Source organism: Sceloporus undulatus, chromosome 4, assembly GCF_019175285.1.
Source record: "Sceloporus undulatus isolate JIND9_A2432 ecotype Alabama chromosome 4, SceUnd_v1.1, whole genome shotgun sequence".
Taxonomy (NCBI): Eukaryota; Metazoa; Chordata; class Lepidosauria; order Squamata; family Phrynosomatidae; genus Sceloporus; species Sceloporus undulatus.
The window spans coordinates 109,645,161-109,664,246 of record NC_056525.1 but is presented as its reverse complement, the minus strand read 5'-3'; the positions used below and the strand labels follow the sequence as shown (position 1 = coordinate 109,664,246).

General features: G+C 38.4%; 2 protein-coding genes across 9 annotated transcripts in view; both read right to left on the bottom strand.

The window, feature by feature from the left end:
* ABCA4 (ATP binding cassette subfamily A member 4) overlaps positions 1–4,808 on the bottom strand; it is a 121,624-nt gene extending 116,816 nt beyond the window's left edge. The window contains 1 exon segment of the mRNA XM_042463556.1: positions 4,551–4,808. The gene's annotated coding sequence lies outside the window, so the exon portion shown is untranslated.
* A 5,085-nt stretch (positions 4,809–9,893) lies between these two features.
* The window catches only part of ARHGAP29 (Rho GTPase activating protein 29), a 117,052-nt gene continuing 107,859 nt past the window's right edge, over positions 9,894–19,086 (bottom strand). For all 8 annotated transcript variants that reach the window (XM_042462042.1, XM_042462040.1, XM_042462041.1 and 5 more), the window contains 5 exons: positions 16,092–16,324; positions 15,532–15,844; positions 15,325–15,433; positions 14,985–15,092; positions 9,894–11,937 (listed from right to left, as the gene is read on the bottom strand). In XM_042462042.1, the coding sequence (XP_042317976.1) occupies positions 11,048–11,937; positions 14,985–15,092; positions 15,325–15,433; positions 15,532–15,844; positions 16,092–16,324 (1,653 nt within the window). In that variant the 3' untranslated portion in view covers positions 9,894–11,047. The remainder of the gene's footprint in view (positions 11,938–14,984; positions 15,093–15,324; positions 15,434–15,531; positions 15,845–16,091; positions 16,325–19,086) is intronic.

Genomic DNA, 19,086 nt, shown 5'->3' with positions numbered 1-19,086 from the left:
CTGTAGCATGGAAAGTGATGGTCTCCTCTTGCCACCTCCTTTATGGAAGAGATGGATTGTCCCAATAAAGAGCTGCTTTTGAGTTTGAAGCATGCCACACTAAACAAATTGCAATGCATTTTAATAACACAACACACTTCAGGTTTACTCAAGGGACTGGGTTTAGAGACGGCAATCTTAGGCTGAAATCCAGCATACACCTGTATGCACCTCAAGTCATCTGTCAATTTACAGAAACTCCAGGAATTTCATAGGGGCTTCTTAGGCAAATATTCTAAGGTGGTTTTGCCAGTTCCTTTCTCTGAAACATAGCCTACAGCATATACACTAACTTCGCAGTAAATCACATTGTATTTTGTGTGACTTACTTCTAAGTAGCCATGCACAGAATTGTGTTGTTGTTAACATAAACGTAAAGATAACTTGGAAATCATGCCTTCATTGCCAACAGGCCGTAGCTACATCTGACTTATGGATTAGACTGAACAAAATCTTCCCTAATTAAATTTTAAATCTCATTTAGAAAAATGTTGACCAGCTTATTGTGTTCTCACCTACGCTGTCTGTGACCTACTTCTTCTCTGCTTAAAGACTTTAGTAGGATATTGTTTTTGTTTTTTTAAATACACAAAATACAGTAAAATCAGATAGAACAAACTTGGCTGAAGTCAAGTTCCTGGATAATTCTGTTTCTACAGTACACATGTCACAAGTTCATCTTTTACTTCTGATCTAACTGGAAAATCCTCCTTGAATGCATAATAATTTATGGAAGGGCCTGTTATCATGACTATGCTTGTTAATATGTAGGTTGTAATGGGTAGCATTGTAGGTATTCAGTCATTTCATTACATTTTATTGTAGATTTTTATTATTATCTGCAATTTATTATTTTTTAATTTGTCATTTTAGCAGTATGTAGTATCATGACTTGTAATTTAAAATTAAGAAATTGAATTTTCTAGTCTAGTCTCCTTTCCCACCTAGCACCCCCATCCTCAGGCTTGTGAGACGTTGTATTTTATTGCTCCAGACTATCAAATGTTAATACTATATATACTCATGTATAAGTCTAGAAATTTTAGTCAAAAAAATTATCCCAAAAAACCTGAGTTGACTTATCCATGGGTCAATATAAATACTGTACTTCAACTCATAGACCCTGGTGGTAGGCAAGAATGTAATGTAAAACAGTAGGTGATTTATGGATGCTAAAAATACACTTGGAAGTTCCTCAAGCATCCCATTTTTGATAAGCTGTTTTATATTATTCATATCTTCAAATTTTCAAAATGTCTCAGGATTATCAAAAGATGTCGCTTTGAAAAACTGGGTCCACAACAGGCCTAGTCTGTCTTCTGTTATTTCTTATTGATTTCTGTGGGGCAGAATAATGCTAGCTAGAGTCTTGCAGCTAGCATCTGATATAATTCCTGCAGTAATTCATGTTCCACTTAAAACAATGGCAAATTGTTGTAAAGTAATCTAATGGATTTCCAGTCAGATGATGCAAGTTGCACTTGTGGAAACTCAGGATCAGCTGCCCTGAAGCAGTTCCTGGTCACAGTCTTGGAGTTAATAGCCAGTGAGGTGCTTCCATGGAAAGTAATTTTCAGTAATTTTCATCAACACCATCTCTACTACCATTATAGAAACAGCTGAAAGGAATGCTTCACCCCGCCCCTTAACCACAATTAAAGATGTTGACATTTAGGTTTCAGGTGAAGGAAACAAAGGATGGACTGCAGTTTGAGTGAAGGGGAAATACCAGAAGAGCAGCATTTGGGCTCTTTGAGTGTTTTAGTCTTCAAGCTACCTACCTGGAAAACTTCAGTGGGAATAATGTGGGCTTTAGCTGTCTATTGATGTATGTACAATGCTGGCCTCCACCTTTACTCAGCCTCTTTGTTTCTAAACAGACATTCATATATCCCTACATACCAATAGGCTTTCAATTACCTGCTTCCAAAGGAAAATAAACCAGGTTAAGGCTGCTGCCACACTGCAGAATTAATGCAGTTTGACAACACATTAACTGCCATGGCTCAATGTGGATTTATGGGATTTGTAGTTTTGTGAGTCAGAGAGCTCTGGTGGCACAACAAATTACAAATCCCAGGATTCCATAGGATAGAGCCATGACAGGCAAAGCAATATCAAACTGCATTAATTCTACAGTGCTATGCTGTGTACATGGTCCTGTGCTTGGTTTACATTACAAAAAAAGTATGGGATAGTACAATTTACTTCATGTGCATGACAGTGGCTACCATTTGAGGTAAAGATACAAAATCTAGTAACGGCATCCATTGTTTATTGTGTGTTTTTCAGGTTATGAGGTCGTGTTCTAGAAGAGTTTATTCCTGACGTTTCACCAGCAGCTGGGGCTGGCATCGTCAGAAAAGATTCTCTGAAGATACCAGCCACAGATGCTGGTGAAATGTCAGGAATAAACTCTTCTAGAATATGGTCTCATAACCTGAAAAACCCACAAAAAACTATGGATGCCAGCCGTGAAAGCCTTCGACTTCACATGTGTTCACAGGTTTTCCAGGAATGCTACCAGAATCATAGGTGAAGAGCACTCAGCTACAAAAATGTGGATCACGAGGCACAAAGATTAAGTAATTTTGTAACAGACATCAATGGCACTTTCTGGAAAGAAATTTTGTATTTCCTAGTAGGCAATGTATAAAATGGAAGTATCTAATTAGGACTGTTGCTGTGTAATTCACACTGGATTTGGTTTGGTTTCCCTAATCATAACGACAAATGAAAATCAATACTATGCTGCCAGTCAGCAAAAGCCCCTCATGAAACAGAGTAGTAATTCCTGAGGCCTTGATTTTACTGGCTATTGATGAGGAAAATTTTGTGTAATGTCACACCAGGACCAAACTGGAGTTCAGGAAATCTTGTTTTCATGATCTAGAGAACAATTTCGTAGTAGGTTGTTATCATCACAGAGTTGTAGCTAACCAATCCAGCTTGCTTGTGGACATGTGTTTAGAATCCTACTTTGACACAAGGAAACTGTCACACACATATATATTTAATTATCTACACATAAAATCATGTTTAGCTGAAAGTAATTCAAGAGTGTAGAGGGCATTGATCTAGGACACCCAGAACCTGTAAAAGTTATTTTTTTGAGCCCATCTTCCACTGTGCATGATGGGTGGAAATCCTAAAATATGTAGTCCAACAAAGTAATATTGGCAGATTCTAGGCAGCCATCTATGCTTTCAGGACTGATTTGTTTGGTGAGCTTTCCCAGTACCAAAGGCAGGTAAAGTTAGAGATGGGAAAGACAGTAGAAAAGCATTAGTAATATGCTAACTGTTAGGGAGTTACGATCTCACTTACATTAACATTTTTCTAATACGTAACTTCCATATATCTGGGGTATAGGATGCAACCTTGCATCTTGTGTCCTGTACATAATGATAAAATTAAAGGAATTTTGGCAGAAGAGTTTCCAGACCAATCTAGTGTTGTGACATCTTAACCTGCAGTTATCAGTATCTCCTTTTCGAAAGGGTGTAGGAATTAGAGGTTGAAATGTTGACAATTGTTGGTCTAAATATTGAATACAAACTCTAATTCCAACTTGGATGTGCTTGGTAGATTTTCACAAACCACTAAACTGCTTAAGTTCTCCACTTGTTAGGATATTAAGCAAGTTGTGTAGCAAAATGTTACTAAATGGATGACATTAAATAAAACAAACTAAAGGAAATGCTACTAAGAAAAGAGTCTCATACATGGAGATCAATTAAGTCCTTCCCCTTCTGTCTCTCTATACTCTACTGGGCTGTCCCTAAAGCAGCTTAGAGAGGATTGTGTATTTTCCAATGGGGAGCTTAGTTCACAGCAAACCAGCCAACCAAGGCACCACCGTATTTTGAAGATGCAGTCTAGAAAACTGTGCAATTTATTCCATAGAGACAGATAGTCTGCCAACATTTGTTTTTCAAACAGTATCCAGTTTGTGGGCCTATTATTTCAACAATTTAAAGGCAGGGGGTGGGGGAACGAGAGGCAAAATCTTTGCAGGATTCACAGAATTCCTTGAGGAACTATGTATTCCTTATGAGGCTCAGTGGCATGGCATTTTCTTCCTATACCCACACATTATGTTCCCTAGACTGAGAAACTACTTTTGCCAGTTCTATTCTAAAGCTGCTATGACTGTGATAGACTGTCATAATAAAACATGTCTTGTATAAATTTAGATAATCACTATCAATGCAATGTTTCATCTGCTTGAAGAAAAACCTAGTTTTGCTGGCCACCACACCAAAGTCAATGCTTAAACGTTTGTTGAGTGTTAATATCTTAAAATAATGTGAGTTTACTTGCTAACATAAAGGTATCTTCTATTTCACCACCAGATTACAGAAATGCTTGCAGCACCTTAGAATTTAATTTCCAGGAATATCCAATGTGGCATTTACAGAAATTACAAAATTCCTGGACTATGGGACAATTTTTTAAAAGAGCAAAGATCACATCAGTTAATAATAAGATTGGAAACAACTTTAGCTTACCTCATTTGTGATAAGATCTCCATCAAAGAGATAGCATGGCTGTGTGAAATGAAAGCAGTTTTGAAAGAAAGTCCAGCATGACTGCAGAGAAATGCATCTCAGGAGCAGTGAGCAGTTACAAAATAATGCAGCTCAGTTGTAAGGAGATTGCTTTAATCCCCAGCTTGAGGTGGGACAACTCTGTTTTCCAGGGTTTAAGCACCACTGCTTTAAAAGCAAATATGACATAGTACCTTGGAAAAAGTTGTCCCATCACATTTTGTGACACAGGCCTAAACTAATGTGCTGGAAACAAAAATTATTCAGGGCTATGGCTTCCGGAGCTCTATAAACCCCAGCAAAACACAAACAAACAGTTGTCACAATTAATTAGGTCAGGAAGTTATGGAAGCCAGTATTCTGCCAAAACCACAGAAGCTCTTGGAGAGTTCACTGTAAGTACATAGAATGTAATTACCATGCAAATCTGACAGACATGGCTTATTGTGCCAGCAGTAGTGCACACAGGAAAAGAACACAATCTGGAACCCATACTCCTGTGTTGTTAGTGGCCTTGTGGCGACATGCAAATGGTTTGTCAATTATGAAAACATCTCAGCTTTGTTGAGTGCCGTCTAGACTTCAGCAAAGTGGCTCAAACAATCTGGAGTCCTGTTACAATAGGGGCCATGAAGTTATGAAGCCAACCCTGAAACCCAGTGCTGGTAGAGGGAGCGGAAAAGATATATAAAGGACTTGAAAAGCAGGCAAAAAGAGGATCTCTATATATTGAATTGAAGAATGTTCTGTTCTTTTAATCTTATTTGTGGAAACTATTCTCATCTACAAATGCAGACTGTAGTTTATTGTCTGGACTATGAGACAGGTGAAAACAATGAACTTCTGATCTGGCCTCAATTCCCTAAATATTTAGTAATGGTTATTATTGATTCGTTTGCATTATTTGCTGTCGGTGGCTCATACCATCATGTACTAATGACACAATGAATTTTCCAGTTATCAGAATTTGCTACCACACACAGTCCAACACAGGTTGGACTATCAGAGCTGGCTCTCTTAAAGGGTAGGGTAATTTCCACACCTTAAAAACACACGGCGAATGTATGGTACTACTTTTGCAACCCCCCTTATATTGCTGTTAGGGCCATCCGTCTACTGAAACCTGTCTCTGGGAACTTCTTCAAATGAGTTATCAGGACAAGAGCTCCAAAGAACCCATTGTGTTGTTCAAATGCTCATCCAGGGAGAAAGTGGCCACCTGATGACTTGTTGTAAAGCTCTATCATGATACAGGCAGTGCCCAGGGCCATCTTACCCACAATCTTTTGCACTAAGGACTGCAAGAATAGTTGAGGGCGAGAGTGTGAGAAGGATGAGGCAAGCAGGCATGGTAAAAAGAAGGTAGAGGCATTTGTTTTCCCATCTTAGGATTGTATAAGTTTTGTGCATTAATAGAGCTCTAAAACATGCTTCTTGTGTGTTTCCTACAATGTATGCTTCTTTCATTTTATCGCAGTCAAATAATAATAATAACAACAATAATAAACAGGATACATTTATTTCCTTGCCTTCTTTGTCTTCTTGCCATTCAATGAAAAGCAGGCAGTCCAGCAGCTTTGATTAATTTTTAAGATGCAGGATACCTGTTGGATTTTATTTATAGCACATTTAAATGTTAATGGGTGGCAATATTTTTTACAACATAATTAATTGCAGTTCTTTACCCAGCAAAATGTGGGATTGTCTTACACTGCGACTGATCCCTAGTTGGGAAATAATATTTATAAAATAAAATTTCGTAACAGTTATTCCTTATGTGTAATTATCATTGGCTGAGTGTTCTATTTTTACCCTGTGTGACAGGTTCATCTTAGAGTCACTGTAAGTCAAAAGCTACTTACAGCCATACAAGTTGATGTGACGGCAGAGTGGTGAAATAGCAAAGCTACTAACATTCTAGCCTTTGACAAATTACCGCATTTTCCGGCGTATAGGACGACTGGGCGTATAAGACGACCCCCAACTTTTCAGTTAAAATATAGAGTTTGGGATGTACTCACCGTATAAGACTACCCCTCTTCCAACTCATACCAAATAAAAATAAAAAAACATCAGATTTGATTTCAATATGGTAATTTTAATTCAGATGCTTATGACATGCAGGTACTTAGCAGGAAACCTTGTTGTATACAAAGCCTGCTTGGACTGGTCAGCTCTCCTTGCCTGCCCAGCCCTCCCTGTCTCCAAGACTATCAGAGTGATATTGCAAACACAGCTTTTTTCCCATACCCCGGGCATCCTGGATGCCTGCAGCTTGCTCCACCCTTCACTTATACCTCCCCAGTGAGGTGCCTCCTCACCTGGTCATCAGGACCGTGTTAAGTCACTTCTTTCCATGAATCCTGATGAATGGATTTTCTTCTACCGTACTTGTACAACGCCGCCCTTGCTGCTTTCATACGGTCACCAGATATGGCGGGCATATGGCCACAGCAATTTTTGAACTCCCCCCACCATATGGACTGCAGATTCTCCAGTCCAGCTTGGACGTTTCAGCACCTGCCCTGTAAGACGACACCCGGCGAATAAGACGACCCCTGACTTTTGAGAAGATTTTCCTGGGTTAAAAAGTACAGTCGGCCCTTCTTATACAGTACACGGATTTTTTATACACGGATTCAAGCATAAACGGTTTGAAAATGCTCAAAAAAAGTATAAATTTACCTTGATGTTCCATTTTTTATTAGAGACACCATTTTGCTATGTCATTATACTTAATGGGACTTGAGCATACACGGATTTTGTTATACACGGGGGATCTTGGAACCAAACCCCAGCGTATAACAAGGATCCACTGTAGTCTTATACCGCAGAAAAATACAGTACACCAAATTCACCAAAACCTTTATCAATGTGTGCACATTTGGAAAGATGCTCAAGCAGAGGATACTTCCTGGATAATACTAGGGATGAACTGTATATTAGGTGCTTGACTAGGTAAATTTGCTTGAATTATGGTGACAATAGTTAAGACAAGTAAGCCACCTTGATTCTGACTGAGTCCACTCTGTCTTTCTCCACTTAACTCTTCCTTTCTCCAGGGAAAGATGGCTTGTCTTGGAATAGGGGAAGTGGACAGCAAGTGGAGAAGACTATCAATGATTATGGAAGATACCCAAGTCACTCCTCTGGTATGAGATGAACACTCTCAAGAGAATCCCATTAGACCTTTCATTATTCACCTGCCACCTACTCACTCTTCCTGCTATTCTTTCCTCAGGGGACGGGCAATCATTTGGGTGCTCATCCAATACTGGATGATACTTTTTTTTTCTGGACTGATTCATCTTGCCCAGGACAAAAATACTATACCTTTGATTAACATTCAAAAATATTTTTTGAGTGGATGCTAATATCAGAAGAATGAGTGGGGAGTGCATCCCTACTTTCTCTTAAGCCTCTGATTGTAAATACCAAGTGTCTTTCAATACAAGGTCAAAACTAAGCTGCCTTTCTAGAACACATTCATCAAAAGCACTATTTTGGGGCATTTCTGCTCCTCCCTGGCAAGCAGATTCTGAAAGGCGGAACTGCTATTGTATAGTCTGATAACCTGGCACCCATCCTATGGAACCCAACAAGGTTTAATTCAGTTCCATATGATTTTCAATGTTATCAACACGAAATAGACACTGATGACGCTGTCTGAGTGTCACCTGTAAGTTATTTCAGTAGGTTATCAATTCTCTTTCCTTTTGATTAGTTGCAAGAATAGCCATGGATTTTTTTAACCACTGCTTGGGATCAGTGATGGACAGTGGTAGCTAATAAGCTCAGTTCACAGAGGACAGCAATGTTAGTTAATGATCTATCAAACCAGGAAAACAACATTCAATGCAGTGTGGGCAGAAACCATCTGAAAAGACAAATGCATGGCTTGGAGGTGTTTTTATATTCATCAGTTACTAGAGGTGCAAGTAATTTCAGTGATTCACTGTGCCTTTTCTCTGCTTGGATTATTTTACCAGGATATACCCACTTTTGATAGAAAATTATGTAGCTACAATTACCCACACTATATTTTAACCTGAGTTGTAAACTGAGATGCCTTTATAAAGTGTCTAAAAGTTTCGATGGAACTGTCCCATCAGCTGAGATCTTCTTTAAAAGTCCTTCTCTAGGTTCTGCCAACTTTGGACAGTGGGTGAGCGGACAGCAACTGGAGAGATCATCCAATGGTGAAATCCAAATGATGGAACATCTTTCTTGAGTATGTTCATTTGCTAGTACTGTATTTTCTTTCAGATATCAAGTGAAGTTGTCATATGGAAGTTTCAGACTGTTGCCTTTTTGCTGCTGTTTTCCTTTAAGTTTAAATGCTAGTTTTATTGCCTTTGTCAACTGTTTTATTGCTTTCTACTTTTTGTATTAACTGTTGAGCATCTTGCACTTTTATGTTTTTATTGTGAGTGACTTGGGGCTCATGTCCCAAAGAAAGGATAAAAACATCCACAAGAAATAAATATAAATGGTACCTGGTAGCAAGATCCTTCTAAGCAACTAATCTGAACTAATGAAGGGCAGATTAGAGGACAATATACATTTTCTAATAAAATCATATCTATCTTGAATGGATTGGCAACACATTAATAATCCACAAAGTTGAAGTAAATTCAATTGACAGTTGACAAAACCAATAAAACCTCTCAGTAACTTCTAGTATCTTTTTGTGCTTGACACAAAATGTCACACATTTGCAAAACAAGGTGCTACCCTCCACAACTGCAGCTATGTCCTCAAGCATAGTGCCAGCAATTGCAAGACCAATGTTGGATTGGGATGCTGCTGCAACACACTGGGCCACAGTCAGAAGATAACTGGCTTTCTATTTGTGTCAACGTATCCACATACAGTGCTCCCTCGGGTTACGAATTTAATTCGTTCCGCCGCTCCGTTCGTAACCCGAGTAATTTCGCAACCCGAAAAGGGCTTTCCGTTAGAGCTGGAAAGCCGCGCGTTTGAATTTCGCGCCGAAAAAAAATTCGTAACCCGAAAAAAACATCGTAACCCGGAACAGTTTTTTCCAATCTAATTTTTTCGTAACCCGGAAATTTCGTAACGCGGTCAATTCGTATCCCGGGGTACCACTGTATTATCTGCAAATACCAGCACAGTACAGAAAATTTGAGAATTTTCACTATTCCTACAGGATAAGCTAGACTTTATAGCCACACTATATAACACTGACAGTCTCTGTCTTAATTCTGAAATAATTATTTGAAAGGATATGCATTCAAAAAATAAAGATTTTTCCACCATCTTCTCATGTTCTTTAACATTTCATCAATTGTTAATATCATTTTAATGTGCAACAAAAACAAACGCTTCTGTACAAAATAATTTTCAGGAAGCACACATGTGTATTAATACATGGTATACTATATTAACACATAAGCATTCTATTTTGAATAAGATGAAGGGCATTATAGAATACATGAAGTCAGTGAAATGTTAATGTTACTGTATATATTTTTTAAAGCAAACAGCATACATATAAAAGCAAGTTCATACAAAGTGAAAAACCATTTGATGCACTTACTAAATGAAGGCTTTGCGGGTATTTTTTTAAAAAAACCTAATTCTCCATGCTTCAGATCTATTTTCTTCATCTACACCAAGGAATAAAAGGAATTATCTCCAGCAAACAGAAAACCCTAACTCATTAATAAGTAGGAATGAATGCATCACTTTCACTAGTGGGTAACAGGATCAACCAGTTTTTGTGTATTTAAACCACTTGATAAATCAATAAGAAACGCTTTTTAAATTTGTTTATAGTAAAGCCCAATAATACATCTTTTCTGTACAAGTAGCTTTCAAAATAAATTGTCAAAAAATGAACAGACCAGTATATAAAACATACTGTGTAAACACATATGGACACAGAGACACACAAAAATAATATACAAAGGCCTTGCTGACCAGAACGCAAATCAGTTCCGAAGCATTTCATTGCACAGAGTACAGGGAAAAACTGAGTACAGACACTTAGAGCAATGCTTCAAGCTTTGGTTTATTCTTAAATTAAGTAGCTGTATTTCATACCCTGCAGTCTTTAAAAAAATCATTTATTCTGAAAAAGTGGCTCCTCTCATTGCTTTACTCAAACATGATAAGTTGGCTTTCACAAGCAAGGGTTCATTTCCACACATGGAATTAGGTTATAATATTTTTTAGTGCACCTGCCATTAGCTGCTTCTATATTTGGAATACATAAATACTCTTGAGGGGAAAAAAATCTATTGAATTAAAAAAAATTAACTTCATTATTCTTCACAGCTTTTTTTTTTTACATCTCGTATTTTAAAAAGTCTGTACAGGTATACATATAAAAATAATTCCAATATGGCACAAAAGTGAAATCCTCTACCAAAAAAATAATTTAAAAAAATCCTCCATGAACATTTCTGTAGCAGTTCCCGAAATTTTTTGCTGCTCTATACAAAGTGAGCTTCCCTGTGTTCCAGTTCTTGCATCCGCTTTGGCCTTAATCTCTGGTAAGTGGGTTTCAAGTCTGTAGGGGAAATGGTTTCAGAATTGGCTTTCAGTTGCTTTATATGCTGGCTAGGGGAGCCTGGGGAGCCTTGGGCAAGCCCAGGGTTCACCACTAGCTTTGGACTCTCATCTTTGATATCTGCTGCACAAGGTTTGAGTGAAGAACTGTCATCATTTGGTTTGGCCTTACTGTTGGAGGGTGGTTTGTAAAATGTTCCTGGTGGTGGTTGCAAAGTTCTTGGTGTTCTGAAAGCAGCAAGGGGATTACCATCTGGGGAATGTCCTTCTGTTGATGTCCTTGCAGCCCTGACAGGTACCGTATATGGCTTATTGGGAAGTATGGCATTTACTGAATTGTTAGCAAGACTGTTAGGGGTAGGTAAGGCGCATGTGCTTACAGACTCCTGTGCACGGTTTTCCTGGGGTATATTAGTTACAATCATTGCTGTCCTTGCAGTCATATCATACTGTTTATACTGCTTATCCCACGATTTTTTCAGAGTCTGTGTGTCATAACAAGAAAGCCTAGAGGCAACATTAACAGCTGGAAGGGATTGTGCCTCAGAAACTTCTTCAATAACAGGACTTCGCCCAAGTTTTTCTGCATTTAGACCTGCATTTCGTGAGTTTCTCTCATTCAAAACACAAGGAGGGAGCATCTGACCTAGAGGTAAACTCACAGGACGAACAACTGGCTTTGTCCTTTGAGAACGTAATTGAACTTTGGTTATTTGGCGATTAGGTCTCATGAATTGATTGACTTTAACACCATCTTCAGTTTGAGAGAGAGATGGCTCATTGTCTTGATCTAAAACTGGTTCCACAGTATTCCCTAGAAAAGGAAAACAGGTTGGGTTTTACTGTCAGTTTTGGTACCAGAAAGCATTTTGATAACATTAGCTAGAAAACAATCTAATCACTACATAGCTGCTAAAGGAAGCAAGTTAGAACAAGCAGGCTTGCTTCACTTACAGTAATGGCTACTGCAAGATTACTCCCATTTCATGCAACAGCAATACCACAAGCATTAAATGTAAATTGAACCTCACCTTTCACCAGGCCCCTTGAGAGTCTAATTCTACTCTTGTCCATGTCATAGCATACCAGAGCTATTTCACTTTCATTAGAGAGATTCTAAAAGTATTGAGCTTCCTTATTGATCTACTGTTTCTGGATTATATAATGTCTAGTTTTGGCATAATAACTATCAAATGCAATGATCTTTTGAAGTGTTAACCTTCCGTTCCAGACTGTATGCTAAAATAACAACCACCACCACCAACCTTGGAATATTTGTATATGACTTTATATTGTGTGTAGTTTTTAATTATTTTGAATTTTACTGAGATTTTAAATGTTTTTTTTGTGTGTGTGAACTGCTTTGGGTTCCTATGGGGAGAAAGGCAGCATACAAATGAAACAAACAAACAAACAAACAAACTTCACAGACAGTTATAGCTGTGGTGGCAGGTGAAACGAAAAGAGGGAAGAATCCTAGACAACACCTGGACCCAATCCAATACTTTAAAGTATACATACTAGCTGCTGTAGATCCACTGAATCAGTGGAACATACTTCAGTGTTGATTTACCAAGTTCTCATTGATTCAATGGGTCTACTCTAATTAGAATGAACTACTGGGTCTAGGCCACTATGAGTAAATACGGCATATGCTCCATGCAGAAAGAGTTCCCCAGGTACTTGTTCTTAAACTATTATTCTGCACATCACTTTTGGATGTCCCTTCTTAGCAACCACATTTTGCTGGCTGAAGGTAGTCACATAAGTTAAAGCTTCAAAGATTCCTCGCTCAAGTGTTTCCTATTCTGAAATCTCATTCCATTTACTTGGTTCCATTAATTAAGGTACATCTGTTAATCACCCTGTTAACTGTCATTGTTTCAAAGGCAGACCAAGAAGCTGCAGAAGCCATACAGGGAGTTCAGATGGTGACTGTAGTATCCCATCCCTGCAATGGATTGAACTTGTACCCTTATTTCCAATTTAACACTATAATAGCCATAGAGAAGTAGCCATCTACAGCATCTTAGATATCAATCAAAACAAGACCATAGTCTGTTAAGGACTCTGGGCATGCCTAGCCACTTCATCACCATGACGAATAAGCACCGAATAACTACAATAAATCAGCCTGGGAAGAATCAATTCTGGGAAAGAAAGGCAGGAGGAAGCCTTTTACAGACAAAGGAAAAGGCTAAGAAAAGAACACAAATATCTCTGGACAGCAGCTGTAAAAATATGCACTGCCTGAAGCAACTACATTGGAATCCTCTTTGTCCTTTTCCATCATCATTTTTTTCAAGCAACATTTTGAAAAAAAAAGTATCCTTGTTCATGCACAGAATTATTTATATTAATAAATAAAACTTTTATTTCTACCCTGCTTTTTGTAAAAACAATCAAAGCGGCTTACAATGTTAAAAGAATGCACCATATATACAAAATATCCCCCCTTTAAAAAAGAATTAAACATTTAGGGTTAAAACTACATGAACAATTAAAACAATCATGGTAGACAGAGTCATCAGATATATGTGGAGGGTCGCTACATTGCTGAGTAATTTATTCTGGGAAGGCCTGCCGGAAGAGGTCTGTCTTAACAGCTTTCTTGAAGCTATCTAGATTGGTGATTTGACAGATTTCGTCAGGCAGGCCATTCCACAGGCTGGGAGCGGTTGCAGAAAAGGTCTTCTGGGAGGTCGCAGTCAATCTGGTCTTTATAGGCTGAAGTAAATTCCTCCCAGAGGACCTGAGAGCACGGGGTGGATTTTATTATTCTGGAGATATTTAGTATAATGAAAATAAAATTGGTATAAGATATACTTCTGTTGCTTTAGACCTCTATATATTTTCAGGTTGAACTGTTACGAGTTAATAGCAGATATGTGTATATAGAACAGAGGAAGGCATTTTTGAGCCTGCATATACTTTTAATCTACAGTTCCCATAAAAACTCACCACACTCTATGGCCCGTTACAGACGGGCATTTGCTCCGCCCCAATACGTACTAGGGGTTGGCTGAGGATGCAGCGTCCAATCAGGCCTCACCCCTAGTATGTACTGGGGACATCAAAATGGCAGCGCCCTGTACACATGGGCACCACCATTTTGACGTGATGGACGCTTAGCGTCTGGACGTCGCGGTGCAGTTGTGACGCCGCAAGTGTGCCATTGGCGCCTTGCAGTGCCACAACTGCACTGCAAGACCCTGTTTTTTGCAGGTTTTTTGCTGCGCGGGGGAACCGCACAGTTTGTCCGCTGCAGCTCCCTCACACAGCAAACACGGGCGCTGGCAGAGCGCCCTTTTGGGGCGCTCTGTAAAGCGCCTTTGATAGCTAGGTCTGATGGGAACTGTAAGTCATAAACATTACAGTTGCCCACTTCAATTCAGAACAAAAGTAACTACTGTTTCCCTGAGGTACAAAAGTTACTGATTTTTGTAATGCCCCCTTTTAAAGTTCCATAATGTATGTCCAGGCAGTTACGTGATCAAAAATGTAATGGCCTTAGCTCAATGGGAAACAGACAGTGAAAGAATTGCTTCTGTTAGCAAATTCAAGAAAGGAATAATCTCTCCTGCACACTACAGCCCTTATGCATCCAAAAAACCTGCTCAAGAAACAGAGAAAACCAGTTTTGGGGTTGCACCAAGAGGTGAAGGTGGGGGAGAGAAAGTTTAACCAGCTGTGCAATGTTGGATTTGCCAACAAAGAATTAGTAGAAAGTTATTTGAGAACGTGCACCAACAAAAAGTGGTCTAGCAAAAACATTGTGCCTTCTATTTTATAACTGAACACATACGAACTGGCACAACAACAGTTTCAAAGCTATGCACTCTTGTAATTAAGGTAACTGACCTGGTTCTTTTGAATGAATGTGATTTCCCAGAACCAAGACAGGAGGAGGTTCAGGGGGAGAATTTATCCTGCCAAGACTCTGTTTAGTTCCAAGTTCACAATTCAATTCTGAGAAAGAATAAAAAGCAGTCAAAAATAAAAGCCGTTAGATCTCAGCAGGAAAGCATAATATGATGATAATTCCAAGCCTTGTGGCATTTTACTACTGTTTTATAAATTCTGTAAAAAATGCCAGTACATAAGCCTTTAACAGAGTTTGATATCTATCGGCAACATATAAGAGTTCCACCTCATGTGCTCATCTCTAGTAATATACAAAAACACATGCACAAAAACTAACCTGTCATTAATGCATCAGAATTTTTTGGGGTGCCTTTACTACCATCTGGTTCTTCAAGGAACACATCTTTTTCTGACTCTTTCCTCTCACTTTGGACTGACTGGCCACTCTGTCAACAATAAAAAGATTAGAAATGAAGGGGGGGATGAATAAAAGTACAAATTCAAGGCAGTCAGTAGAAGTTATTGTCTCACAACAGGCACTCACTTCCTTCACAGCAGCACAGGGTGGTGTTTTTCTTTGTTGATTTAGTTCTCTATCCTCTGGTGATAAAATAGTTTTAGCACAAGCTGCATTTTCGTCTGACTGTGATGCAACCAACAGAGGCTGGACTGAAATGTCAAATATCTTCTCATAGTAGGTAATGAGGATTTCCACTACTCGGGCTTGGTATGGATAGTCCACAAGCGAAGAGAGAGATAGTGCAGCATCTGTTTGGCGTGGTCTGATCAGAGTTGGGCCAAATATAATGCCAAGATTGCTAGCAGACATTTTATTTTCATCAGAGTGTTCAGTAACTCTATACAGAAGAACAAAACCCATCAAACTTTACGGAATGTCTCAAAAAGCACTACAAACAGAACATGGTGTTATTCAGTACAACAGAATACTAATCAAATTGCTACAGAATGTTAAAATTCATGCCAGTGTGCTGAAAAAGTAGGAGGCCATGAACACCATACAAATATTGCCACGTTTCCCCCCATAAATTAAAATTTAATGCATATTTCTGAATGTATACATAAGTCAACTTGTAATTCCCTTACCTGTGCAGATGACCTAAAAGAAACTGGAGTGTGTTATAGTTTGGTGAAGGCAGAAGTTTCAGCAGATCTTTGATTTTAAGAATGATTCTGTTCAGTTCAATACACACTGACTGCCTTTTTTTTGATCTGGGGCTCATTTGCTTCATATCCAGTTCCTCATTAATGCTCTGACTTTCTTTTGCAAGTCCAATGAATTCATTATAAAGCCGAAACAAAATCAAAGGTTCGGGGAGCTGAAAAAAGAACATCAAAAACTTAAAATCTGCAATTTTATCTAAATTCACATCCCTCCGTTCCTTTTCTAGTTCTTTTTTCTTTTCTGCAAGGCTCCTTCTTATGGATATTACCTAGCATCAGCATGAAAAGCATATTGCAATGCACTAATAAAATAAACAAACCAAATGTTAGAGTTGCAGATTTTAATAAAACCACACAGAACTATCTTTAATCAATACAGTAAAGTAACAGGACCCCTATAGAGGTTGAGATTAAGTCTGTTTATAATTTTAAATTTGAGCTTTTAATATTTCATTTACTTTTCAAATTGGTAGATCGTAATTGTCAATCCTTTAAATCACAAAAATAGAGAAGTGAGCCTCAAAATCTAACCATGCCCATGTAGAATCACATTGAACTCCCTTTAGGTCAGTGGTTGGGGGTCGAATGACCCTTTCATGGGGGTCACCTAAGACCATTGGAAAACACCTATTTAATTACAGTTATGAAGTAGCAACGAAAATAATTTCATCATTTTGGGTCACCACAACATGAGGAACTGTATTAAAGGGTCGCAGCATTAGGAAGGTTGGGAACCACTGCTTTAGGTCTTTCAGCTAACCCAAGGGACTGCTAACTCTTGGAAAAGAGCAAAGTGAAATTGTAATGATAAACAAAATGAAAATAGATTATTTTATTAAAATGTGAACTATGCATGTAAGATAAAATGTAAAATGCAAACTATAGTACACATTTATGGAAATGTAAAACAATTATCTTCATTGTCAGTTTTATCTAAAAACAATAACCAGAGTGTGCATAATGTGTTTTAAAGCAGTGTGTGTGTGTGTGTATAAAATTAATTTTCTGGTTTGCTAAGTTTGGCTCCATCCTTTTACTTTACCAGAACTATTGCAGTGCTAAAGAATGTGCAAAGACAGGGAAAGAGAGGAAGGCAATCCAAATACCACTTCTTTCTGTCCATTTGCAGCACTGCTGCGATTAAACTTTCTGCCTCAAGATTCTGGTATTGTTTTGGTTCTATTATCTCCATCTCCAAAAGGTCAGGATTTGGGGGAAGGGTCCAGTTATTCTTTAAGTGGTCCTCTGTCTCAATAAATAGGTACTAGAAACTTAACAAAAAGGATTTAAACAGCTATTCAGGACTAACGCTAGTAAGAATATATTGTAAATATAAATATGTCTTCATGATAAAATACTAAAAGTATTCTTCTAAATTTCATTTTTAAATTTCAATTCTGGCTAATATAATGAATCCTACATATTGATCAAATCCAGCCATTTTCTTAAGGGTCTTAATCAAACCTGTTTAATTGTGCATTCAATCTGGTTCTACTGTATTTATAAAACCACAAAAATCTAAAGTGGACAAGAGACTAGCAATCTTCATACCTACCACTCATGCACAGATGGAATATTGAGAACATAAAAAAAGAGTGGTTTGGAAATAACACTGATTTTGAGGATACCTCCTCCTAAATCTAAACCAGTGTATCAAGGCTGATCCCGTGGATATTTCTGGAGTGAAAAATACCCTTGTCAGACTATTTTACATGTGACCGATACAAGATCACAAGCAAACAGTATCCCTAGACAAGAGGCAAGTGTTTTTAAAGTCCAAGTTGCCTCACAAAGAACATTTTCTTAAGGATTAGTGTGCTTCTTGGGTGGTGGAAATAACTTTGCCTTACCATCTCAAGCATGTTAAATAATCTTTCCAAAATCCACAGCTAGTCAGAGCTTTAGCCCTACTTTAAAGGTTAGCTTTAGTGACCCAGCAAGTACAATTTAAGACAATATTTTCCCATAGTGGCCAAGAATATCTTAATTATATATCTTTAGCTTAAGATGGTAGCACATGTGCTGGTAACCTCAAGGCTGGACCTCTGCAATGCACGGTACACTGGGCTACCGCTGTACTTTAGTACAAACATCATTTAGTTCAAAACATGGAAGCCAGATTGGTTACTGGAACATCTAGAAGTGGAGACATGTGGGCTGGTTACAAACAATTGAGGGTGAGGTAGTAATGAAGAATCTGTCCCAGAAGAGCCAATCTTGAAAGAAACTCTGACCTCCCCTCTCTCCACCACAGCAGAGGCTCTTTGGCACTTCCAGCCACAGCATAGAAAAGGGGAGCAAGAAGTCTACAGCAAGAGTTTACATCTACTTTTTTACCTACTGTAAAAGAAGCAATGGCCCTCTCTTCTCTCACTGCCATGGCCTGGTAAACCCAAATAGCCACTACCACCATTTTAAAGCACCATTACCATACTGACCCATGTATAAGTCAACCCAGGTTTTTTGGGACAATTTTTTAGCATACATTTTTTGACTTATACACAAATACTGTAAAGGATGTTAGGACACATCCCCATCTTTTATGGGACAGCAATGATGAAGTTCTTCACCAAAAGTCACAATACTGGCTGTCATACAACAGTGGAAAAGGAACACATTCACTCCCAGCTAAACTGTCCAATGTGCTAGCCAGCATGAATAACAATATAAGCAAACACCCATGTATAAGTCAACCCAGGTTTTTTGGGACAATTTTTTAGCATACATTTTTTGACTTATACACAAATACTGTAAAGGATGTTAGGACACATCCCCATCTTTTATGGGACAGCAATGATGAAGTTCTTCACCAAAAGTCACAATACTGGCTGTCATACAACAGTGGAAAAGGAACACATTCACTCCCAGCTAAACTGTCCAATGTGCTAGCCAGCATGAATAACAATATAAGCAAACA